Source organism: Orcinus orca, chromosome 2 (genome assembly GCF_937001465.1).
Source record: "Orcinus orca chromosome 2, mOrcOrc1.1, whole genome shotgun sequence".
NCBI lineage: Eukaryota > Metazoa > Chordata > Mammalia > Artiodactyla > Delphinidae > Orcinus > Orcinus orca.
This window is the reverse complement of record NC_064560.1, coordinates 187,617,907-187,644,712: the sequence shown is the minus strand read 5'-3', so window position 1 is coordinate 187,644,712 and position 26,806 is coordinate 187,617,907. Positions and strand designations below refer to the sequence as shown.

The 26,806-nt window shown below is 41.7% G+C and overlaps 2 protein-coding genes across 5 annotated transcripts in view; one reads left to right on the top strand and one right to left on the bottom strand.

The window, feature by feature from the left end:
• EFCAB11 (EF-hand calcium binding domain 11) overlaps positions 1–26,806 on the top strand; it is a 585,886-nt gene that overhangs the window by 174,376 nt on the left and 384,704 nt on the right. The window contains exon 9 of one of the 4 annotated variants that reach the window (XR_004480551.2): positions 12,544–12,683. The exons of 1 other annotated variant lie outside the window; for it this stretch is intronic. Coding sequence is in view for 2 of the 3 variants with exons in the window: in XM_033418543.2 (XP_033274434.1) it covers positions 12,544–12,628 (85 nt within the window). In the remaining variant the exon portion in view is untranslated. Of the gene's footprint in view, positions 1–8,222; positions 9,303–12,543; positions 20,026–26,806 lie in introns of those variants that run through there. 2 more of the 4 variants (XM_033418543.2, XM_033418555.2) reach the window with 2 other exon arrangements.
• On the bottom strand, positions 22,442–25,594 carry LOC117199347 (cytochrome c oxidase subunit NDUFA4-like). Its single transcript, XM_049705649.1, has one exon. The coding sequence runs from the start codon at positions 23,113–23,115 to the stop codon at positions 22,867–22,869; it is 249 nt and encodes an 82-aa protein (XP_049561606.1). The 5' UTR covers positions 23,116–25,594; the 3' UTR covers positions 22,442–22,866.

Sequence of the window (26,806 nt, the reverse complement as noted above, 5' to 3'; positions counted from 1 at the left end):
TGGGCTCAGTAGCTGTGGCTCGCGGGCTCTAGAGCGCAGGCTCAGTAGTTGTGGCACATGGGCTTAGTTGCTCCATGGCATGTGGGGTCTTCCCAAACCAGGGCTTGAACCCGTGTCCCCTGCAGGCAGATTCTTAACCACTGCGCCACCAGGGAAGCCCTACTCCAAATAATTCAAATGCAGTTTTTTGGTTTTCAACTCAGAATTAACCGGCAGACCAAGCAGAGAGGACTTATGGTTACAGAACAGAATGTAATGCTGTCAATCAGAACAATGGAAATGCATAGATCAAACTGACAGAAGTTGAAAGAGGAAAGCGGGGGAGCTGATATCTTCATCTCACACTGTGTGGAGTTAAGAAATACTGTGTCAAGTTCATGGAATGAGAAATAGAATTTTAAATACACTAAAGTATACTTTTATGAAAGTAACCCAAAGAAGAATTAAAAATAATACTGAGACTACCAAACTTTGGAAGGGAGAAGGGGCAGTAAAAGCAGAGTAAGTAAACTCTCATCTTCTGTTATTGATAGGTAAGGTACAGCATTAATAAATTAGGAAAGAGAGAGGTAAGCATGTTATTTACAGTTATGGGGTAACCACCAGACACATAGACAGAAATGGCCCAGTGGTTGGCTTTGGGATGTAGCTGTGGATAGAGATGATCTGAGGGGAAAGAATGTTACTGCTGTAGTATCTTTTTATCCTTATATACGCATTCCTTTCAAATTTTGAAAAATATGTGTAATCTTTAAATTACCAGGTAAAGCTTAATTATTAACCAGAAAGACGTTTGGTGGGTATAAACTTGGCCTGATCTGGGGACAGATCTCTTACATACTGGGAAAGCCAGCAAAATTCCCTTCACCAGCAATGGAGGATTCATCTATGGTATTCCCCCAATTTCAGAACCTGTCCCTACCAAAAAGACATGGGTCCACACAGATGCATTGTAATTGGCTGGACTCCATTTCCTGTGCATCCCAACAACACAGATCAACGTGAAAGTCATCTGACCTCTCCCAGAGGAGCCTGTTTCAATCCTCTGTGGCTCAAATAGGGCGTAACTGGAACAGTGGTTCCCAACTGTGGCCACACGCTAGGCTCTCTTGCGGAGCTTTAGAAATGTATTCTGGCCCAGGCTCCACCTCAGACCAATGAAATCTATGACCCAGGATTTATTTTAAAAAAAGTCCCCAGGTGTTTCTACTGTGTGGTTAGAGTTGCTAATCCTCCACCCGGTCGTTCTGTGTGTGGCTCCCCAGAATCATAGAGCACGTTCACCTCAAGGCAGCTCACGCTTCTCTCATCAGCACAATTCTTTCATTTCTTCTTCTCAACACAGCATTTGAACCTCCTCATAAATCCTCCTTATCTCAAAACTTTCTCCCTTGTTTCTTTGAACCCCACTCTCCCTGATTCTCTTCCTCTGTGCTGAGCCATCTCAGTCTACTTCCTAGGGTCCTCTTCCCTTGCCTTCTTGGGACTCTACTCTCTGTACTGTTTCCAGTCTCTCAAGGATTTTAACCACCTTCTTGACCTACCATTATCATCGTGCTCAGGGTGGCTCCCAAATCGTCCCCTCCATCCCAGATCTCTCCTCTGAACTTCAGGACTGGATATCTGGTTGCCTACTGGGCATCTCCACTTTGATATCTCACAGGTACTTCAAACAAGACCCGCCCCCATTGGAACTCATCATCCTTTCTCCCATCTCTCTTGCTGTGTTGAATGGCACTGGTTGTCCAACCCATTTCGGTTATACAAACACAAACTCCAGGAATCCTCTAGGCACTTCTGTTTTCCTCCTCTGTACAACATCCAACTCATCTTTTCTTAGTCAGCCCCCTTCTGTTTCATCTCTGTAACTCGGCTTCAGGTCAGTCCAACAGCATCTCTTCACTGGATATCTGCAACGATCTCCTACCCAGTCTCCCTGCCTTAATCACGTGCCCTTTCAATGCTCACTTGGGCCAGAGTGATCCTTCCAAAGCACAAATATGACTGTGTCAATCTCCTGCTTAAAACCCTTCAATCGCTTCCTCGTGGCCTTCCAAGTCCAAACTTAGAAAGGTCCGCCAGGCACATAGTAACTCAGTCCTCCCTGCCTCTCCAGTTTCAGCACCTGCCACCACCAACAAATGCCCTGTGCGTCTCCCCACGCTGTGCCGCCCCGCCACGCCTCTAATCTGCCAGCCTGCTTCCTTGCTGCTTTCCCCTGCAGTCTCCTGGGGCTGGCATGCCCTCCCTGGCTTTCAGCTGTCTCCTCCTCACACTTCAAATTTTTTCTCAGGCCTCACCATCTCCATGCCACCTCCTCTTCCTGGGTGCCTATCCCAGGGCCTGGAAAACAGTAGATGTACTCAAGAAATGTTTACAGAATTACGAACACATAACACTGTGAATTTCAGAGACGAAATAGAATTACTACACGAAGAAAGTGAAAAAGAGAATTATATAACTTATCTCTAATTCTCAAATGCCTTGACTTTAAAAGAGGCTTTTCAGTGTACTCTAAAGAGCCCTGGGGAGGGGGCCACAGAGCCCCCTCAAAGACCCTCAGTGGGGATCCTCATTTTAAACAAGACTGCTTTATTTTCATCAATTTTATATATTGGTCTTCTGAGAAAGGTCTAGTTGGTTTTTTTTTGTTTTTGGCTGCGTTGGGTCTTCGTTGTGGCACACGAGCTTCTCTCTAGCTGTGGTGCGTGGGCTCTGTACTTGTGGCACACGGGCTCTCTAGTTGTGGCACACAGGCTTAGTTGCCCCGCGGCATGTGGGATCTTAGTTCCCCAACCAGGGATCAAACCCGCATCCCCTGCACTGGAAGGTGGACTCTTAACCACTGGACCACCAAGGAAGTCCCGAGAAAGGTCTAGTTTGAACAAAGGTTTTTGTGGCTAAGAAATATCTGAAAACCAATGGTCTAAATTATTCAAATAATTAAGGTGAAGTGTAATTTCTATTTGAATTACTTCTCTCCAAAATTCTCATCAATCTATGTTTCTTTTTTTTAGACAGAATAGCACAGGGATGTTTTCTCTTGGTTTTACTTAGTGTCTTAGTGACATATTGCCTTTTTTTCTTTTTTAGCTTTAAAAAGAAATTCTTATTTTGAGTGGGTAATACATGCATATGGTCCAAAAGAAAAAGGCGGGAATTCAGTCAAAAAATCAGCCTCCCCACAAACACGCATCCCCCATCTCCAGAGACAATACTGTAGCTGGCTTCAGCATGTCCTTCCAGAGGTTTCCATGCAGGGGTCACTGCTCTGGTGGGCAGGAGGCACATCCCCTTGCCAGGGACAATGGAAGGGCAAGCCTTCTAAATGCCACTGATGGTTTAATCATTGCACACTCGGAATGGCCTCGGAGAGACACCTGGTCCCACTATCCAGTGACTGTCAGGAAGAAGGGCTTGACATCAACCCTTCCAACATCAAAACCATTTTTGGCAGACAACTTCTAGCATTTGCTTGGCTCATATCCAAATACCCATTTAGGTCAGCTTATTTACTTACCTAGGGGCACATTTTCCTCCTAATACATTTTGGAGGAGTTATCAGAAAATTACGCTACTCAAAATGAGATGGTCTGTGGGTGCTTTACTGAGACTTTTTTTTAGGGTAAGTATCTGCTGTTTCAGTAGATGGTGTTGGGACAGTTGACTCTCAAAGGGGAAATAATTAGAAAGTCCTACCTATCCCAATCACAGAAATAAAGATGTACTGAAGATCTAAACATGGTGAAAATGCTCTAGAACTATTAGAATAAAACATAAGAAAAAACCAGAATTGTGAGAAAATAAATTATGAATTTTGGAGAGGAAAGGTTTGTTTGTTTTTTTTAGATGACACAGAAAAGACAAAGTATAAATAGAGGTACACCTGATTACACCTAATTAGAAAACTTTTGCCAAAATAACACCATGGGGGGCTTCCCTGGTGGTGCAGTGGTTGACTGTCCGCCTGCCGATGCAGGGGACACGGGTTCGTGCCCCGGTCCGGGAAGATCCCACATGCCGCGGAGCAGCTAGGCCCGTGAGCCATGGCCGCTGAGCCTGCGCGTCCGGAGCCTGTGCTCCGCAACGCGAGAGGCCACAACAGGGAGAGGCCCGCGTACCGCAAAATATAAATAAATAAATAATAACACCATGAACAAGATTAAAAGACAAGTGGTAGCCTGGGAGAAGGATTTATAGAACAGCTAGCAGACAGAGGATTATTATCTAAAATGTATATAATTCCCACAAGTCAGGTAGAAAAAGACATACAACCCAAAGTGAAAACATGCAAAGGATATGAGCTGAGAATTTATAGAAGAAGAAATAAGAATGGGCAATGCATGTATGAAAAGATAGTCAACTTCATATATAATTAGGGAAGTGCAATTAAGAAAACACTTTTTTTGCCAGTCATATTGGCACAAAATTTTTAAGTCTGAGGATACTAAATGTTGGCTAAGATGTGAGGGAATTAACTGGTCCTCTCATTCACTGTCAGTGCAAGTGTAAATTGACACATGCTTCAGAGAGCAATGTGACAGCATCTTGAAAGTTTGAAAATGTGCCTCCTGTATAACCCAGCAATTTCCTTTCTAGGTATTATCTAGAGATACTCCTGCACAAGGAGCCATGTTCAAGGATGCATATTTATGCTTTTCCATCTAAATGTCCACCAGTGGGGGAATGGCTAAAAACACTGTAGGCTGTGTATTCTGTGCAATACTTCGCTGCCTGTATTAGTTTGCTCGGGCTGCCATGACAGAGTACCACAGATCAGGTGGCTTAAGCAGAAAGCAGAAATCTATTTTCTCACAACTCTGGAGCCTAGAAGTCTGAGACCCAGGTGTCAGCAGGGTTGGTTTCTTCTGAGGCCTCTCTCCTTGGCTTACAAATGGCTGTATTCACTCTGTGTTCTCACATGGTCTTCTTTCTGTGTGTCTGTGTCCTAATCTCCTCTTCCATAAGGGCTAATCATATTAGATCAGGGCCCACCCCAATGGCCCCATTTTAACCTAATTATCTCTTTAAAGACCCTATGTCCAAATAGTCACATTCTGAGGCACTGAGGGTTAGGACTTAACATACGAGTTTTGGGGGCACACAATACATCCCATAAAACAGCCCCCATGAGGAATGGGTGAGATATGCATCTAACAGTGCAGCTTCAACTCAGAAAACAATGTGGAGTTGAAAAATAGTTGCAAAATCTATGTTGATTAGCAAAATAGTATGTACCATATGCTACCACTCACCACTATGGGCATGAAACACACACAGACCTACACAAATAACTTTTGTATATGTATAAACATTTCAGTGTTCTGGAAGGATCAATTCAAAGGCACTGGAGGTTGCCTCCATATCAGTTGGTTAAACATGACTTTAGCTATATGTAGTACTTTATTTCTTTAAAAAATATTGGAAGTGGACATAGCAAATGTATGGACACCAAGGGGGGAAAAGGGGGTGGGATGAACTGGGAGATAGGGATTGCCATTTGTACACTAATATGTATAAAATAGATAGCTAATGAGAACCTGCTGTATAGCACAGGGAACTGTATTCAATGCTCTGTGGGGACCTAAATGGGAAGGAAATCCAAAAAGGAGGGGATGTATATATACATGTAGCTGATTCACTTTGCTGTACAGCACAAACTAACACAACATTGTAAAGCAACTCTATCCCGATTAAAAAAAAATAAAAAATATTGGAAGCAAATATGGTGAGATGTGAATGGTTTCTAATTCTAGGCAGTATAATATGGGAGTTTGGTTGTTATATTCTTTGTAGTTTTTATATATTTAAATTTTTAAAGAGGTTAAAAAAGCAAAAGGGAAGACCAACTCATCCATTCCTAAAGATACTTTACATTTATTTTGGGGTGAAGTCCAACCATAAAGGAGCTGCAAAGCAAGACTTCATTTCACCTCTACCTTCCTAGCAAAGCATTACTCCTTCCCACTGCATTTTGAGGTCATGCAACTACAGGATGCTTTAAGGCTCAGCCCTCTGAACTTCCTTCTGAGTTCATTATAAAAATGTGGTCCATGGCCTTGTCTACCACCCCATACTATTTTTCCCTTATGAAGGCTAATTTATCCTGGAGATATTTTCCTGAAGTGATAAATTCCTTTTAGAGTGAAGAGGGGCATAAATAAATAAAACAAGTATAATATCAATGAAATGCAATAAACATTTCTCTGCTGGTGGATAACAGGCTCATGCTTTTTTTTTGCGGTACGCGGGCCTCTCACTGTTGTGGCCTCTCCCGTTGTGGAGCACAGGCTCCGGACGCGCAGGCTCAGCGGCCATGGCTCACGGGCCCAGCCACTCCACGGCATGTGGGATCTTCCCGGACCGCAGCACGAACCCGTGTCCCCTGCATCGGCAGGTGGACCCTCAACCACTGCGCCACCAGGGAAGCCGGGCTCATGCTTTTAGAAGGAGGAAAGCAACCTTCATGGAACTCCTACCATGTACCAGGAACTCTGCTAAGAAGCCTTAAATAATTGTCACTTGAATTTTTATTTTCATAACCTTGTGAAGCAGGTTATGAGGATCAGTAAGTTTCAGTAACTTATCCAAAGTCACATAGTGAGTGATTAAACCAGACTAAATTCAAACCTTAATAGGATATTTTGATGAAAAAAATATTTGGGAAGCCATAGTATTTTATGACTGTATAGGGAATGGAAGAGGGGCAAGAGACAAGTTCGTGTTAATTTGTTGAAAATCTAGGGGACTTCCCTGCTGGTACAGTGGTTAAGAATCCACCTGCCAATGCAGGGGACATGGGTTCGAGCCCTGGTCCGGGAAGATCCCACATGCCGCGGAGCAACTGAGCCTGTGAGCCACAACTACTGAGCCTACACGCCACAACTACTGAAACCCGCATGCCTAGAACCCATGCTCTGCAACAAGAGAAGCCACCACAATGAGAAGCCCACGCACTGCAACGAAGAGTAGCCCCCGCTCACTGCAACTAGAGAAAACCTGCACACAGCAACAAAGACCCAATGCAGCCAAAAATAAATAAATAAATAAATGTATAAAGAAAAAAAAAAAAAGAAAATCTACTTCCAGAGCAATAATTTGAGACTTTTCATCCCAGTTTTGAAACGAGGAGACTCAAGCTCAGAGAAGTAAAATAAATTTTGTTTTTGTTGTTGCTCGTGATGACAGAACAAACAAGTCTATGAGGTAGGTCTATTAGAATGAGAGAAAAGGTTCAGGGTAAGGCTCTTCCATGGAAAGTACATCGTATCCTTGGCCCTACTTCTTTTGTCCCATTGTACTGGTCAGCTCAGGCTGCCATAACAAAGTACCATGGTCTGGGGAGGCTTAAACAACAGAAATGTATTTTCTCACAACTCTGGAGACTAGAAGTCTGAAGTCAGGGTGTCGGCAGGGTTGGTTTCCTCTGAGGCCTCTCTCCTTGGCTTGTAGATGACCGCCTTCTCCCTGGGTCTTCACATGGTCATCCCTATGTGTGTGTCTGTGTCCAAATTTCCTCTTCTTATAAGGATACCAGTCATATATTGGATTACAGCCCACCCTGATGACCTCATTTTAGTTAATTACCTCTTTAAAGACCCTGTCTTCAGGTACAGTCCGGTTCTGAGGTACTGGGAGTTAGGACTTTAACATAGGAATTGTGGGGGGATGCAATTCAGCCCATAACACCCATTACTCAGGGTGAGGGTCACTCCACACTCAGCCCATGCTACTGAGGAACAGGTTGTTTGGAAGATACTATGACCTGGAGAGCTGGTAGTCCAAAAAAAAAAGAAAAGAAAAGAAAAAGAAGAGAGAGAGAGAGAGAGAGAAAAAGAGAGCCCTAAGTCATAGATCTCTAGAGGGGTGATTAGGGCAAAAGCTGCCATTTTTGTAATGAATAATTCCTTATGAACTAGGCTCCATTCCATTTGACTCATGTTTCATTTCCTTTAGTTATGCTACTGTTACAGTGTTCAGACAGAGCTAGGAAAAGAGAAACTATTTCTTCATTGCATGAATGAAATCACCTAACACCCAGATAAAGCAACTTGTGTTTCCTGCCCAAATATAATACTGAACTTGAAAAGGACAAGCAAATGTCAGCTTCAGTGGGTGATTCTCATTGTTATTATTTACCAAAATGATCTATTTGGGGGGAGGGAATGGTCTTCCTTAAACTAAATGAAGTAACTTATTTCCTTGGAATGTAAATCTTACAGGAAAACTCCTCTACTTTATCAAGTGATTGAGTGACTCTCTGCAAGTAGATGAGCGTCTTTCTCACGAGTGACCTGCATTTGTCTTGAGATCATTCAAGAGGAAAGAAAATCTTGTCCCCACTACCTTATTTTTTAAAAAATCTCCATTTCAGAAGTGCCACGTAGCTTGGGACACTGTTTTCCTCATTTGTATTAACTTTCTCTGTTGGCGCACATCGCGTCTCACAGCTTTAATTATCACTTATATACAGATGATATTCAAATTTGCACTTCATTTCCAGCCCTTTCAGATGATGTCACCCTTCGCCTCGCCCCAAATTTGGCTCATATCTTGTCTTGGATGAGCCACAATTTTCTCTGATTGAATATGGATGAGATGGCGGCTTTGCAGTTTAGTTGTAAATAAACTCTAAATGCCCTGGAGTTAATTTACCTCATTGATATCCTGCCCCTCCAGTTAAGAGCAAGAGTGTTCTGTGACTGACTCTGAATTATTCTCCTTCGTTCATCAGAGACGACCCAGCCAAAGGGATTAATCTCCACAAAATATCCAAAGACATGTGACGGTTTCCATCACTCCCAATTTTGGCCAGAATTCTGGTTATCGCACAGCTGAAATTCTGCCATGATCTTTGGAAAGGCTTCCGATCAGTCCCCTGTTTACGGTCTACTTGGAATATGGCTGCCCTTTGGCCTTGCTCTGTGTACACTATCCCAGGACACATTTTCCTTCAGGCAGCTGTGCTAGTTTCTTGTGCACTGAATAAAATGTAATTTGTCAAGATCTTGGCCAGATTCTCTGCCTTCATATAAACTAGCTTTTGAAATGTCTTAAAATTATGGTGTCTCCTTTTCAAGAGTTGCTTGCTGTTTTGTTTCATCATGTGGTTGGAGAGGTACCCTGAGTAGCACCTCGATACTCACAGAACGTGCTGTCTTAAACAAAAATGTGTATTTGAAAACACCAGGAATATTTCATCATAAGCGTTAACCTATGAGAGCCTGACACATAATAAGCAGTATGCACTCAATATGTACTTGTTGGAAGAAAGACTGAGTAAATGAATTTGTGATCCTTTGACCCATTTGTGGGTTTTGCTGCTGTAGTTATTTATAACATTTTTATCTACCTGTTAGGTTATTATGTAACTGTGCTGTGTAATTATTATTTCAACTAGAACATATTGGAACTCTCCATTAACATAACTGAAGGGTATAAAATAGAATGTTTGGAGTTGTCAATTAGCCGATTTGTCTTGTGTTGCTTTTCTTCATTATTTCAGTGTAGCTAACGGTTCATTCAGCACATTTTAATTAAAAACAAACATATGTGGGTCCGCTAAGAACTCTAGTGTCTGGTAGTGCAGTTAGACAAAGATGGCAAATATTTCTAGCAGTGACCATATGATATCTTCCATTCATCTCAGCATAATCCTCCGAATCTAATTATTGGGAGGATGGCAGCTGCACTCAGTTAGGCTTTTCTTTATTTTTACAGAGATGTGTTTTTTTCAGCCCGTTGTATGGTAGAGAATCAGCTGCTGCTGGAGTCCTTCCCAAGGCTGAAGGCCCAGCATCTACAGGACTTTCCCCCAGTTGCTTCCATTGCAGCATTAGCTGTTTGTTCCTGCCCACGTGCCATCTGGCCTGAAGATGTTCCAAGGAAATGTATGGTCTTCTGACAAGCTATCTTCCTCTGTTTATACAAATATATTAGGTATATAATTATGACCTGAAGGTATCAGCAAGGAAGCCGCATTGATGGGTGTGGCATTACCTGCATGAAGTTACCATGTCCTGTCCTGGGGGCTGGTCTTCAACTTTGCAGACTCAGAAGCATGATTCTGTCAGCTTAGTTTCTTACTAACTGAGGATGCAAAGGAGAATGTATTCATTTAAAAAGAGGATTATGACAGCTGAAAATATGCACTCACACCACATGTCCCTCTAGTGTGATAACTGAGAATGGGGGCTCTGGAATCAGACCACCGGGGCTCAAATCCTATTTGTGGGGCTTACTAGCTATGTGATTTGGAACACACTGCTTAATTTCGTTACATGTGGCAGACAGCCTTTAGGGGGACCCCATGATCCCTCCCTCCTGGTATTCATACCTTTGTGTCACTCCCCTCCCCACGAGTGTGGGCGAAGCTTGTGACAAGCTCCTAATCAATGGAAGGTGGCAAAGGCAATAAGACGTACATGATTATGTGCATGGGATTCTGTAAGAGCACAGCACCCGTCTTGCTACAGTTTCTCTCTATTTCTGTCTCTGTCTCTCTCTCCTTGAACCCATGCTTTTGGAGTGCTGAGCTGCCATGTAAAAGTCCAGCTACCCTGAGGCCACCATACTAGAATGACCACGTGGAGAAACCAAATAGAAATAGAGATGCCCAAGGAGCTGCCTATCTTCCAGCCCTAGCTCCCAGATCTTTGGGGTTTTCTCAGTCCAAGCCCCAGACATGTGTGTGAAGAGGTCTTTGAGATGATTTCAGCTCCACTCACAGGCTAACTGCAGCTGTGGAGCCACCCCAAGTGAGAATCACCCAGCTGAGCTCAGTCAGTCCCAGAACTGAGAGGGTGAAGAAATGATGGTTATTGTTTCAAGCCACTGTTTGAGGTAGCTTGTTATGTAGCAATGAAGAACTTGAAAATACACACATGCCCACACTCACGTTTGTATGCAAATGTATTCATACAGACACATATCCAGTTTGACACACACACAGTCACACAGCTTGGTAACTAGTGGTATCAATGCTATTGTCACATTTGCTATTATATCCTAGATACTTACCATCTCTAGAGTCAGCACACGTGGTTTTGATTATTTGTAAATCCCAGATCCATGAGGTACGGTCATGTATAATTTTGCTGAGCCATGAATTTGAGTCCCAGGCTCGTGGGTGGGAGCGAGTTTCTCAGCTAGTGAGTGATCCTAGCTGACTACCAGCACAAATAGGATTTTGTTCTCTACTGGTCATTCCTTATGCAATAAATTTTTGATGTAATTTTTTTTAAATGCTTTGCTCCCCCAAAAAAGTGCTAAAAAAATATCAGCTGACTGCTAGTCTTAGTGATAGAAGTGAAAGGAAAATAAAGAGGCCTGAGAAATAGAGATTCCCCACCTAATAATAGACATTTCAAAGAAGAGAATGCCAAATGTGACGGCAGCTTGGCTTTATGATGTGAAAACAGTTAAAGGATGCAATCCCCGAGCCAGGGAGCATAATTGGGTAAGTCATTTTGGTGAGAGCCCCAACCGGAACGTGGTAGTTTATAAAGTCATCAGAAGCCTCAAGACATCATTCATATTTTTCAGTTAGAATATATTGCATTTTGGGAGAAAATTAGATGCATAGTTACATTCACCAATTTGTGGGATATTTGAAGGTACAGGGACATCTCTTGAATTTCAACAGAATGTAGTCCTTAACTTCACATATGAGATGCTCTGCTAGGCTTGTGCAGCATTAATAAGAGTGTAAGTCACGGTCCTGCCCTTGAGATGCATACAGTTTATCCAGGCAATGGGTGTGGAGGGAGGAGAGGCAATGAGAAACAAACAAATGATGAGGTAAATATTATCACACTCAAGTGTGGTGGTGAACCTCACCTATGATTAGTTAGTGTAGAGAATAAGGGCTGTTAGTTCAGAGGAGAAAGAGCAAGAATTTGAGATCTCTCAAAGGAAAAGGTCCAAGCCGCTTAGCCTGGCATTCAAGGCCCTCCATAATCTTGTCCCAACTTTACCTCCAACCTTCTCTCACAATATCCTCTATATAAACAACACTTCTAGTCAATTTGGTTGATTCATTAAGAAATGCACCCACCTCTCATTTTACACCCTGTTAACTTAAGGAGTTTGAAATAAAATGAGCAACTTTAAAATGTGCTTTTAAATGTCATCTTAAAGAATTACATTCTTTAAAATGAACAATAAAAAAGAAAAAAAGAAAATGGGCCTTCCCTGGTGGCGCAGTGATTGAGGGTCCGCCTGCCGATGCAGGGGACACGGGTTCATGTCCCGGTCCGGGAAGATCCCACATGCCGCGGAGTGGCTGGGCCCATGAGCCATGGCCACTAAGCCTGCGCGTCCGGAGCCTATGCTCCGCAACGCGAGAGGCCACAACAGTGAGAGGCCCGCGTACCGCAAAAAAAAAAAGAACAATGAATGAGCAACACACATGCACATAAAATAATTTCAGAATAACACAATTTAAACTGCTTGCCAAATTGTTTTAACAAAAAATTCCTTAGCAATAGTGATTATAAAAATTCTCATGCATGATCTACCATGTTCCTTTCCCCTTCTGGCTAGCTGGAGTGGAGTCAAGCCCCAGGGTGACCTTGGACCCTACCTGGTGAAGATGGCAGAGCCTCAAGCCGCTGGGTCCCTTGAATGAGTGTGTGAAGGAAGGTCACCTAGCAACCAGGATGGCCCCTGTCAAATGGCTACAGGTAGATGTAAGAAGCAAATGTATATTGTGGTTGGCCTCTGAAATTTGGAATTTGTTTATTACGGCAGCTAGCTTCTTAGGCAATTTGCATTATCTTAACCAATATGGTCATTTAATTTGAAGAAGTGGGGAAAAAGCTACTAACATAAGAATAGAGGTTACCAGGTGCACTGACAAGGGCTAACAGGACAGTTCCCATCAAGACTATGGATTTCGGCACCAGACTGCAGGATTGAAAGCCAGTTCTGCCATTTACTGGGTATATAACTTTAGGCAAGTGTATTAGCTGGGGTTCTCCAGAGAAACAGAACCAGTAGGATGTGATACATATGTAGAAAGAGATTTATTTTAAGCAATTGACTTATGTGATTGTGGAGGGTTGGCAAGTCCAGAATCTGATGGGGGAGGCCAACAGGCTGGAGACACAGGTAAGAGTTGCACTTCAAATCCAAAGGCAGTCTGTTAGTGAACCAGGAAGGGCCAGTGCTGCAGATGGAGTCCACAGGCAGTCTGCTGGTAGAATTTCTTCTTGCTTAGAGAGAGGTTAGCTTTTCGTTCTTTTCAGGCCTTCAGCTGATTGGATGAGGCCCGCCCAGCATTATTGAGGGCAATCTGCTTGGCTCAAAGTCCACTGCTTTAAATGTAAATCTCATCCAAAAACACTCTCATAGAAACATCCAGAATAATGTTTGACCAAATATCTGGGCACCATGGCCCAGCCAAGTTGACACATAAAAGCAACCATCATAGGAAGTTAATCTCCCAGTGCCTCAGTGTTCTCATCTGTAAAATGGAGATAATAAAAGAACCTATCCTAGTGGGTGAACATGAAGGCTAAATGAATCAATGCATGTGTTTAGAATAGTGTCTGCACATAGTGCTCAGTGAGTGTTTGCTCTTGACTATTATTATTATTAATTAGTATTGTCATAGGCTTTGGCTGTATGCTTCTCTCTGATGAAAACGCTAAGAAAAAATGTAAGCAGGGCCACCAAGAGTAACAGGATTGTTTGGCTAGAAACACCAGTAATGTGATGAGAGACTTCGCACATTAAAATTCTCATAATGTAGCAAATGGAGACTTGCATACTCACATTTGCAGGCTATATTGGCCAGTTCTTCATTAGTCAGTGGCTATTTTTTTCTTGTTATTCCATGAATAAATTTTAATATATTCAACTTTCCCCATAAACTGCTTATTTACTGTTCATATTAATGCAATATAGCAAAAACATTTACATGACTGGAATCTTTTGCAGTCTACTAGAGCATTTCTCTTGCATTTCTTTCCCTTCATTTCTGGTGAGAAAATTCATTTTTGCTCTACGTGTTTTTGAATTAACTGTCACTCCTCAGGAATGCAATATCAGCATAAATCAAGAAGCTGATGTGGAGTGGAATGATTAAGAATCTGGCTTGTGGCTGGGCAAAATTGGGCGTGAGCCTTTCCAAGCCCTGGCTTCTTCACAGAGTGTTGTTGTGAGGACGGAATGGTGAGTCTCAGCACAGTGCCTGGCCCTCAGGAAGCACTCGATGAATGGGAACTATGATGATTCCTTTCATTAGGAATTCTCTGTATTGTTGTTACAATGTTCCACCTTGCGCTGGGGAGACCTAGCATCCTGGGTCCCTGAATGACTGTGTGGAGGAAGCAACTAGGATCACCACTGTCAAACTGTTACACATGCAAGGAGTCAACTATTGTGGTTAAACTTCTAAATTTGAGGTTTGCTCAGAATTCCAAAGGATGCATGCACCTATTTACAATAGCCAGGACGTGGAAGCAGCCTGAATGTTCATTGACAGAGGAATGGGTAAAGAAGATGTGGTAATATATAAGTGGAATATTACTCAGCTATAAAAAGGAACAAAAGAGTGCTATTTGCAGAGATGTGGATGGACCTAGAGATTGTCATACAGGGTGAAGTAAGTCAGAAAGAGAAAAACAAATATCATATAACATCGCTTATATGTGGAATCTAGAAAAATGGTACAGATGAACTTATTTGCAAAGCAGAAATAGAGTCACAGATGTAGAGAAAAAACTTACAGTTACAAAGGGGGGAAGGGGAGGTGGGATGAATTGGGAGATTGGGATTGACATATATACACTACTATGTGTAAAATAGATAACTAAGGAGAACATACTGTATAGCACAGGGAACTCTACTCAGTGCTCTGTGGTGACCTAAATGGGAAGGAAATATAAAAAAGAGTGGATATATGTATATGTATAACTGATTCACTTTGCTGCACAGAAGAAACTAACACAACATTTTAAAGCAACTATACTCCAATAAAAATTAATGAAAAATAAATAAATTTGGGGTTTGCTTATTATAGCACCCAGCTTGTTAGGCACAGTGCCTCACCTTAACCCAGTGGTCCCCAACCTTTTTGGCACCAGGGACCGGTTTTGTGGAAAACAGTTTTTCCACAGATGGGGAGGGGATGGTTCAGGCAGTAATGTGATAGATGGGGAGCAATGGGGAGCAGCAGCTGCCACTCATTTCCTGCTGTGCGGCCTGATTCCTAACAGGCCGAGGACCACTATGGGTCCGCAGCCCGGGGATTGGGGACCCCCGCCTTAACCAGCATGGTCAGTTAATATTCAAGAAGGTCACTGGCCATTCGTGATATCCTCTCCACCTCCACAGGCTTCAAAGGCCTTGAGCTGCTATAGAAAGTGTCTGCTACACAGCTTGTTTACTCTCTGTATCTACTAGCCAGTGTCAATGCTTCTCTTCTTATGGAAATGTCTTCCTTTCCCAAATAGACAATATCATAGGTATTGATTTCAGGGTACAAGAAATGTGTCTTTCTTTATTCAGTTCCTTTCTTGAGTTTCCATGCTTCTGACATAGCAGAAAAGGAATTCTATTTCATTGGGGGTTTTCCTAATTTCTTTTGGAGTTCCATCTAAGTTTTAGGTTGTGGGGATGGGCATCTTCAATATCATCATCGGATGCAGGCATTCTCGTTTCTGTTTGGGATTTCATTGTCAGTTAACTGGGGATTTTTCACTCATTCTTGACTGTAGGGCTTCCCTCCATTGGTCCAAGACTCAGCATTTTCATGCTGCTTATAGGTATGTGAGGATAAAGAAGCTTATGTGAGAGTCCAGGGTGTATAGAAATTTGTTTGTGGGTCAGTCGGTAGAAGAAGGTACTAAGGACAAAAAAAAAAAAAAATCAGTTAATATTTTAATATTTCCAAAGTATAATTCCACCACAAGCAGAGAGCCCCTTGAGGGAAGGAATTGTATCTTGACCATATTCTGGTACCCTGTCCAGCAAATCAAGTTGACCTCATTAAATATTCCCGCTGCCATTAACTAATAAAGAACAGTCAATGGGCCATAGAAACAGAGGAAGAAAAGATTTCCAGTCTTTTTGGAAACAGTAACTTTAAGCATGGGAAAGCACTGTTACGTGTTGGACGTGGCCACCTCCTCCCAAATTCATATGTGGAAGCCCCAACCCCCAGGACCTCAAAATGTGACTATATTTGGAGATAGGGTCTTTAAAGAGGTGACTAAAAGTTAAAATGAGGTTACTAAGGTGGGCACCAATCCAACATAACTCGTGTTCTTAAAGAAGAGATTAGATTACAGGCACACACGAAGGGAAGACCATGTGAAAACATACAAAGTTCATTTTGTCATCAGCAGTGGCTGCCAAGACCAAAAGAAGGCCGTGCTTTAATTTGACTGTAAGATTGAGCTGGGTCTTCAGTTCTACGCTTAAGGAGGTTTTTTTTAAAAAAGTCATGTTATGGAAGCAACCTAAGTGTCCATCGACAGATGAATGGATAAAGAAGATGTAGCACATATATACAATGGAATATTACTCAGCCACAAAATGAAACGATGTTGAGTTATCTGTAGTCAGCTGGCTGGACCTAGAATCTGTCATACAGAGTGAAGTAAGTCAGAAAGAGAAAAACAAATACCGTATGCTAACACATATATATGGAATCCAAAAACAAAAAAAGGTTCTGAAGAACCTAGGGTCAGGACAGGAATAAAGACGCAGAGCTAGAGAATGGACTTGAGGACACGGGAAGGGGGAAGGGTAAGCTGGGATGAAGTAAGAGAGTGACATGGACATATATACACTAGAGGGGTGGAATAGGGAGGGTGGGAGGGAGGGAGACGCAAGAGGGAAGAGATATGGGAACATATGTATATGTATAGCTGATTCACTTTGTTATAAAGCAGGAACTAACATACCATTGTAAAGCAATTATACTCCAATAAAGATGTTAAAAAAAAGTCATGCTATATAAATTTGTTTCTCAATATGCAAAGTTGCACACATTATATTCTGCCTCTAGCCATGTTGGAATAACCAGTACTATTTGTTCCCTTCCTGCCATAAACAACTAGACAACTGGATAAAATATATGATACAATTATTTTCAGATGTTGGACAGCAGGACTGTAATCCCTGAGGGAAGGGAAACAAAACAAGGTGAAAGAAGCACGAGGGAGCCATAAACAGAAACATTCTCAGCATTCACGATTATCTGGAAGACAGTTGAGTTCCACCCAGTCAGCGTGGAGAAATCTCACTGACCACTGCCTTGGTTTTCTGCAGCTGCTGTAACAAATTACTCTCAATGTAGTGGTTTAAAACAACACAAATGTATTAACTTACAGTTCTGTAGACCAGAAGTCTGACACGGATCTCACTGGGGTAAGACCCAAATGCGGGTATGATGCATTCCTTTCTGGAGGATCTGGGGAAGAATCTGTTTCTTTGCATTTTTTCCCTCCTGGGAACCACCCACTGTTTTTTGACTCATGGCCTCTTTCCTCTGTCTTCAAAGTCAACAACATTGAGCTGCGTCCTTCTCACACTCTGTCTCTCTGGTTCTCTCTTCTGCCTCCCTCTTCAGCTTTTAAAGACCCTTGAACCCACCTAGATAACCCAGGATAATCTCCCTAATTTAAAGTCAGCTGATTAGCAAAACTTAATTCTTAAACCCTATTTCCCCTTTGTCATTTAACTTAATTATTCCCAGGTTCCAGGAATTAGGATGTGGACATTTGGGGAGGCCATTATTTTGCTTATTACAACCACTGAGGCATTTACTAGAGACCTCAGAACAGTTAGGCCATAGTAGTAGAGATAAATTAACCCTAAAACAGTGGATGTTCTAGATTTGACCTAACAAAGCTTGAAAATAAAAAAAATTAAGCTAGTCCATAAGTAAATTAATGCTTGTCAAAATAAACATCAATACTCTAAAGAAAGACAACAAAAGCCAGACACAAAACAATGTGAAATTTAAGATCACATCAAGGGGCTTCCCTGGTGGTGCAGTGGTTAAGAATCTACCTGCCAATGCAGGGGACACAGGTTCAAGCCCTGGTCCGGGAAGATCCCACATGCCGCGAAGCAATGAAGCCCCTGAGCCACAACTACTGAGCCTGCACTCTAGACCCCTCGAGCCACAACTACTGAAGCCTGTGCCTAGAGCCCATGCTCCCCAGCAAGAGAAGCCACTGCAATGAGAAGCCCGCGGACTGCAACAAAGAGTAGCCCCTGCTCGCTGCAACTAGAGAAAGCCTGCATGCTGTAGTGAAGACCCAACGCAGCCAAAAATAAATTAATTAATTAATTAATTAAAAAAATTTTAAATCACAGTCAAAAGTTACTAAACATTCAAAGAAGCAAGATGGTATGATTCATAATCAGGAGAAAAATTAATCATAAGAAACAGACCCAGAAATGATAGCAATAATGGAATCATCAAACAAAAACTTTAAAATAGCTCATATTAATATGTTTAAGAAATCAAAGGAAAACATGATCATACTGAGGAGAGAAATACAAACTATAAAAAAAGAAATGAATGGAATTTCAATGGAACCAAATGAAGTGAAGAATTCACTGGACAAGTTTTACAAGAGATTGGACACTATAGAAAAAAAAAGATCAGTGAACTTGAAGAAATCACAAAGGAAACTATCTAGGCTGAAACACAGAGAAGAAAAAAATGAAAAGAGCTTTAGTGACCTGTGGAACAAGATTAAGTGGTCTAACATATATAAAATGGGAGTACCAGAAAAGGGGGGACAGAAATGCTATTTGAAGAAATAATGGCCAAAATTTTCCCAAGTTTAAGGAAAACTATAAATGTATAGATTCAAGAGCCTCAATGAATCCCAAGCAGAAAATATACAAATAAAAACACATCACAAGTTACTGAAAACCAGTGATAAAAGAGTTACTAAAAGGAGCCAGAAAGAGAGACATATTACATATACGGAGCAAAGACGAGGATGCTCACAGACTTCTTGTCAGGAACAATGCAAGCTAGAAGACAAGGAAAATGTGTTCTTATAGAGATGGAAGGGGAAAAAAAAGGTTAAAGTAGAATTCTATATCTAGAAAAAATAATCTTCAAAATGGAAGCAAAACAAGGCTTTTTATCCGGGAGACCTACACCATAAGAAATGTTAAAGGAAACGTTTCAGGCTGAAGGAAAAATGATACCAGTTGGAGGCTTGGCTCTAAACGAAGGGAAGAACACTGAAGTGGTGAATGTGTGTATAAATACAAAATAAGTGTCTCCCTAATTTAAAATTTTCTTTTAAAAAGAATTGACCATTTAAGGAAAAAAATAATAGCATTGTATTGTGAGGGTTATTATATATGTAGAAGTAAAATGAATGACAACAATTGTTTAAATGACCCCAAGGGAGAAATGGAAGTACAGCTATTGTGTGGTTCTTAGGGTACATATTAGTGGTATATTACGATTTGAGAGTAGACTGTGATGTTAAAGGTGCTTATTGTGAACTCTATACTCCATCAAAAAAATAAGGCAAGTAGATACTGATAATAAGCCAATAGAGAGAAAATAGAATCTAAAAATAATCTAAAAGATAGCATGAAAAGAGGAAAAAATACAAATAACCAAGTAGAAAATAAAATAGTAAGGTTGGACTTAGCTCCAACCATATCACAAACTACATTAAATAAAAATACTTTAATTAAAAGTCAAACTGGATAAGAAAGTAAAACCCAGTGGAACATTGCCTACAAGAGATCTAATTTAAATATAAAGGAATGGAAAAAGATATACTATACAAACATTAATAATAAGAAAGCTGAGTGTCTATATTAATATCAGACAAGGTGAACTTCAGGATAAAGAATATAGCCAGAGAAAAAGAGGAACAATTCACAATGATAAAGGATCATTCATTAAAAAAACATAACGGTTCTACATGAGTATACACCTATTCACAGAGCTTCACATACACAAAGCAAACTCTAAAAGAACTGAGAAAAGATTTTACACCTCACGGTTATGAGTGTTTTCAAAACTAACATGGGTTGTTGTTATTTTTCCACAAATGGTGACAGGAAAACTGGATGTTCACATGCCAAAAAATGAAGTTGGACCTTACACCATATACAGAAATTAACTCAAAATGGATCAGAAACCTAAACATGAGTCAAAGGTATAAAACTCTTCAAAGAAAACATAAAGAAAAAAGTTCATGACGTTGGATTTGGTGATGATTTTGTGGATATGACACCTAAAGCATAGGTAACAAAAGAAAAAACAGATAAATTGGTCTACGTCAAAATTTAAAACTTCTGTGCATGAAAGGACATTATCAACAGAGTGAAAAGCCAACCCAGGAAACAGGATAAAATATTTGTGAATCATATATCTAATAAGGGATTCATATTCAAAATATATGAAGAACTCTTACAACTCAACAATACCAAATAACTCAATTAAAAAACGAGCAAAGGACTTGAATATATAGACATTCCATCAAGGAAGATATACAAAAAGTCACTAAACACATGAAAAGATGCTCAACATCACTGATCACTAGGGAAATTCAAATCAAAACCATAATGAGATACCACTTCACACCCATTAATACGGCCATTATTTTTTTAAAAAAGAAAAACAGAAAATAACAAATACTGGTGAAGAAGTGGAGAAATTGAACCATGGTGCATAGCTACTGGGAATAGAAAACAGTATAACTGCTAAGGAAAACAGTATGATGGTTCCTCAAATAATTAAACGTAGATTTACCCCATGATCTAGCAATTCCACTTCTGGGCATATAGCCAAAGGAATTGAAATCAGGTACTGGAACATGTATATTTGTACACCCATGTTCATAGGAGCATTATTCACAAGAGTCAAAAGGTGCAAGCAACGTAAGTGTCTGTAAACAGATAAATAGATAAACAAAATGTGGTACATACAATGGAACATTATCCAGTCTTAGAAAAGAAGGAAATTCAGGCTCATGCCACAACATGAACACTGAAAACATTAAGCTAGGTGAAATAATCCAGTTACAAAACTACAGATACAGTGTGATTCCACTCATATCAGAGCCCTAGAGCAGTCAGATTCATAGAAACAGAAAGTAGAATAGTGGATACCAGAGGCTAGGGGGAGGGGAAATGGAGAGCTGGTGTTTAATGTCGACAGAGTTTCAGGGTGGGATGACGAGAAAGTTCTGGAGATGCATGATGCGGACGGTTGCACAATGTGAAAGTACTCAGTGCCACTGAACGGCACACTTGAACATTATGGATATGGTATATGTTACCACAGTTTTTAACATATATGTATACATATATGTATAACATATATGTATATGTTACCACAGTTTTTCTTAAAAAGAGGAGGCGGAGGAGAAGGAGGAAAAAGAGACTGAGAAGAAAGATAAAGGATTTGGGAAGAAAACCTCAGTACATTTTTTTTTTAATTTATTTTTTGCGGTACGCGGGCCTCTCACTGTCGTGGCCTCTCCCGTTGCAGAGCACAGGCTCCGGACGCGCAGGCTCAGCGGCCATGGCTCATGTGCCCAGCCACTCCGCGGCATGTGGGATCTTCCCAGACCGGGGCACGAACCCGTGTCCCCTGCATCGGCAGGCGGACTCTCAACCACTGCGCCACCAGGGAAGCCCAACCTCAGTACATTTTTGACTGAGATGACTGAAGTTCATTTTCTTTTTTCTTTTTTTCCCACAGTGGAGGGAAATTCTGCTATTGCAGTCTGGCCCAGTTCCCCAGTTCTCCTCTAAGACAACTCCCGTGTGCTAGAAATCTGTAGCCAAGTGGGCCTGTGGGTCTGTATGCTGGCATGTGAACTAGTTTTTTCTTACTTCCCAGTTTAATTTAGGGGAAGGCCCTTCACCGAAGTGCTTAAACAGGAAGGAGAAATTACCAACACTGTTATTCTCTCTTACAGCAGCCTCAGATTCAAGCTAAAGCTACCATCATCCTTTTCCCTCCGTTCCCTTAAAAATACTTGTTTCCCTCCTGGATTCCACAGAGGAGGGAAGTTTGCCTGATTCCACAGGTGCAGATGGAGCCACAGGCTCTTGTAGTGATAAGGACCCTGTCCTCCAGGGGTCTCCTATTTGCCCACGGGTGCTCCCTGTGGATTCAGGAGTCAGGCCAGATCCCAGACTTGGATGTGGATTTCCTTTTTTGGGGAGCCCAGCAGCATGTGGGATCTTAGTTCCCCGACCAGGGATTGAACTCGCTCCCCCTACACTGGAAGTGCATCTTAACCACTGGACTGCCAGGGAAGTTCCTTTGTAATTCTTTCTTTCTTTTTTGTTTTTGGCTGGGATTTCCTTTCTGAATGATTGAATAAATGCTCAATGTATCCAATAATAGACCCTATGGGTAGTTAATTCAACTTGGTAACAATTCAAATATGACTCCAGAGTAGAGCCTTCACATAGAGCAATAGAACTCTAGCATTGATATAATCATTTTTAAGACGGAAATAACAATAATAGTAACAATAACTAATAATAGTACCAATCGTACCAACATTTGGGATACTTTCATATAACACTTTTCTTATTGACTTATTTAATCACAATAATGCCACGAGGGAGGTTTCATTATTATCCCCATTTCACAGATGCAGAAACTTGGGCGCAGAGGGGGGAGGTAACTTTCCCAGTTCCATGCTTGTCCATAAATTTGTAGTCCTTTTTCTTTGGTCTTTTTTCAAGTTTTAGACTATTTATTAATCAGTGTAAACCCCAGCACAATACACCAACATGATTTCGTGCATTTAGAGGGGAAATATTTCCTGGTTAAGTGGAAAATTGTGCAGGTGGCTTCTGGAAGAACTTCATTCTAAGCAGTTTTATAGTGAAACATTTCATTTAGAAGTCTGGACCTTCTCTCTTCAGTTTGCTGTAATCTACATTCACTGAATAGAACTTGTACTGATCATTGGGACCCAGTTTGTTCCAGGGTTCTGGGTTATCCTTTCTGTTCCAACTGACATCTGGATTGAACAACGCCAGGTGCGAGACATACAGCGCTGCTCCAGTACCTCCCACTCCAGTAAATATGAAGATAGGGATCAAGCTAGGATGCCTCTTGGCCTGAATGATGATCTGGAGAAGCATGGTTGCGACAGAAGCCTCGAGTCCAGCCGGAGAGAACAACAAACTTTCAAGGCCTGGGACTAAACAGTCTACTGTATTCCTTTTTCTTGACAACTGCTTTCACCGTGGGATGTTCCACTGAGAAGCAGACTAGTTTGAGGCTTGCTCTGTGTTGTTGTATTATTCAAGTTATTTTGCTAGAGAGCCCGGGAAACCAACTCAAATTTGCTGAAGCACTATGGGAATTTATCGGTGGTGTGTATCCAGTTTCAGGCACGGCTGTATCCAAGTGACTAAATGGTGGCTTGCGTGCTCTCTCACGCGCTCTCTCTCTCTTTCTCCTCTCCCCCCACCATGCCCAAGCGTGTGAACACCCAGGCATGAGCGCGCGCGTGCGTACACACACACACACACACACACACACACACACACACACACACACACATTTTCTCCACCTCTAGAGTTGCCTACCTCTCTGCTAACATGGTTAAACTGACTAGCATCAGACCTACATCTAAAAGTCTAGAGTTTGGGACTTCCCTGGTGGCGCAGTGGTTAAGAATCCGCCTGCCAGTGCAGGGGACATGGGTTCGAGCCCTGGTCCGGGAAGATCTCACATGCCGCAGAGCAACTAAGCCTGTGCGCCACAGCTACTGAAGCCCGCGTGCCTAGAGCCCATGCTCCGCAGCAAGAGAAGCCACAGCACTGAGAAGCCCGCGCACCACAATGAAGAGTAGCCCCCTCTCGCCGCAACTTGAGAAAGTGGCGCACAGAAACGAAGATAAATAAATAAAGTCTAGAGTTTGGTAAAAAGACAAGGCTTTTCCCTCTGAAGTCCCAGCATGAATCTGGCCTTGAGTCTTGTGGACCTGTCTTGAGTCACCTAATATCCCTAAACCCATCACTGTGGTCAAGTGGAAGGCAACCTTGGCTTGGCCTGACCTGAGCCAATTGCCCATCTTCGCTGGGTGGGGAGAGGGTTTGGCTCCACCTAAACTGTGTGAATCAAGGCTGAGAAAGGCAAATTGAGATGTCGGTATTCAAACAAGGAGGGAGTCCATGCAGGACAGTCCAAAATAACAGACATTCGTTGCCGCTGCCAGCAAAGCAGTCAGTGGTAGACACTGGATGATATTTGACCACGAGGTTGAGTGTAGGGAATCCTTGTCTTTGGATTGGATGTCCAGTAGCCTGTTTTTTCCCTACAAAGCTTGCTGACCAAAGTCCTTTTAAAGGTTCTAACAGTTTTGAATTCATGACTCATGGGTCACTCAAGAAACGGAGCCACTGCCGTATTTTTACTTCTATTTTGATATTCATTTATTCATTCAACAAATATTATTGCAGCCCTAGCTAGGTGTAAGGATCTTGAAATACAGAGGTGAACCGGTGTCATGGTCCTGGCTTACATTCCAGCGAGGGACTTAATATCCATTTAATGTAGGTTTGCTTGACTACATAAATCACGTGAAGCTTTTGAATATAATGTTGGATTTTCCTATGACACCATGGATAGAATTTCAAATAGTAGCAGGTAGTCAATACATGTTTGCTGATTGATTATATGATGGTAAAGATTCATCCTTGTGGATCATTATTTTTTCTCTATTGTTTATCTGTTCCTAGACCAATCAGATCATGAGTGATGGAGACCAGCTATGTTTCTGAGAACATTGATGGAATGCTATTTCTTACAGGTGGTGGAAATGGAAATTATTTGCTATGGGAACCCCACGTCTACTAATTATTAGCGTGGTGGTAAACGTGTGTGGGAATGGGAGGTCTTACAACTGTCTTTCTTCCCTTTCTGTATTTTTGCTACCTTTGATCTGGAATTTTAATCTTATTGGGTTAAATTATTTCTGGTGAGGTGTTCAAAGACTTTCAAGTATCTCTGCCTTTTAGAACATTAGCTTCTTTGTTGTGTGTTTTTTCCTAACTATTCCAAATATAGTATAATGACCAGAAAGCAGAAAGAAAAACCGTTTATGTTCTTGACTTTGATATCATATTCACAGCTTCCACTTAGTAACTTTCTAGTTCTTAGTTTCATTTCAGTGTCATTTCCGAGGTGCCTGCCAGGATTATAATCATTTCAATCCAAGTTTCTATACATTTAGGGAATAAGTTGCTTCATTTGATTTAAACATAAGACCTTAATATCTGTATTCATACACGGCTCAGATCTCCTAGTGGAGTTATTGTAGAGCTAGACTACTGTGCATTATTTAATATATTTATTAATTCATTAAGCACATATTTACTGAACACCTACCACGTGTGAAGGTGGTCAAAAGGTACAAACTTCCAGGTATAAAATAAATAAGTCCTGGGGATGTAACATACTGCACGGTGACTGTAGTTAGTAATACTGTATTGTACATCTGAAAGTTGCTAAGAAAGTAAATAGACCTTAAAAGTTCTCAGCACAAGAAAAAAATTGTAACTATGTGCAATGGTGAATGTTAACTAGACTTGTTGTGGTGGCCATTTCACAGTATATATATCTATATCTATATATATATATATAATCATTACATTGTACACCTGAAACTGATATAATGTTATATGTCAATTAAATCTCAATTTTAAAAAGTATCAACAACAAGGTCCTACTGTATAGCACAGAGAACTATATTCAATACCTTGTGATAAACCATATGGAAAAGAAAAAAATGAAATGAAATGAAATAAATAAATAAGTTCGTACTCTCAAGGGCTAGGAAGAGATGTAAACCACAGAATGGGGGAGAGTAGTCAGGGAAGGGCCCTTAGATTGGGGGAGTGTATTAGCTTGGTGGCCGTAACACAATATCACAGATAGAGCGGCTTAAACAACAGAAATGTGTTTTCTCACAATTCTAGAGGTTAGAAGTTCAAGGTCAAGGTGCCAGCAGTTTTGGTTTCTTCTGAGGCCTCTCTCCTTGGCTTACAGATGGCCATCTTCTCACTGTGTGTTCACTTGGTCATCTCTGTGTGTCTTTGTCTGTGCTAATCTCTTATCGATATGCTAATCTCATATCGAATTAGGGCTACCCTTACAAACCCTTTTTAACTTAATCACCTCTTTAAAGGCCTTATTGATGAATATAGTCACATTCTGAGATGCTGAGGGCTAGGGCTTCAATATGAATTCTGGGAGGACACAATTCAGCCCATAACGGGGGTTCAGGGAGGTCCTCTCTGAGGAGGGGAGACATCTGAGCAGAGACCAAATGAGGGAACGAGTCACAGGTGTAGGGTGAGTCATCTGGGGGAAGAGCACTTCTGGCAGGGGGACAGTGGGTGCACAGGCTCAAGGCTGGAGGCTGGAATATCAAGGAGGCCATGGTGAACAGAACCCATGAGGGAGGGCAAGGATGCCAGAGATTCAAGCAGAGGCCAGCCATGAGGAAACCTGGAGGCATGGTGAAGACTGAATTTTCTTCCGAATGTCATGGGAAGTCAGGGGAGTGGTTTTTTTGTTGTTTTTTTTTTGCGGTACGCGGGCCTCTCACAGCCGTGGCCTCTCCCGTTGCGGAGCACAAGCTCCGGACGCGCAGGCTCAGCGGCCATGGCTCATGGGCCCAGCCGCTCCGCGGCATGTGGGATCTTTCCGGACCGGGGCACGAACCCGTGTCCCCTGCATCGGCAGGCGGTCTCTCAACCACTGTGCCACCAGGGAAGCCCTCAGGGGAGTGTTTTGAGCAAGGCAGGAACATAATTTCACATA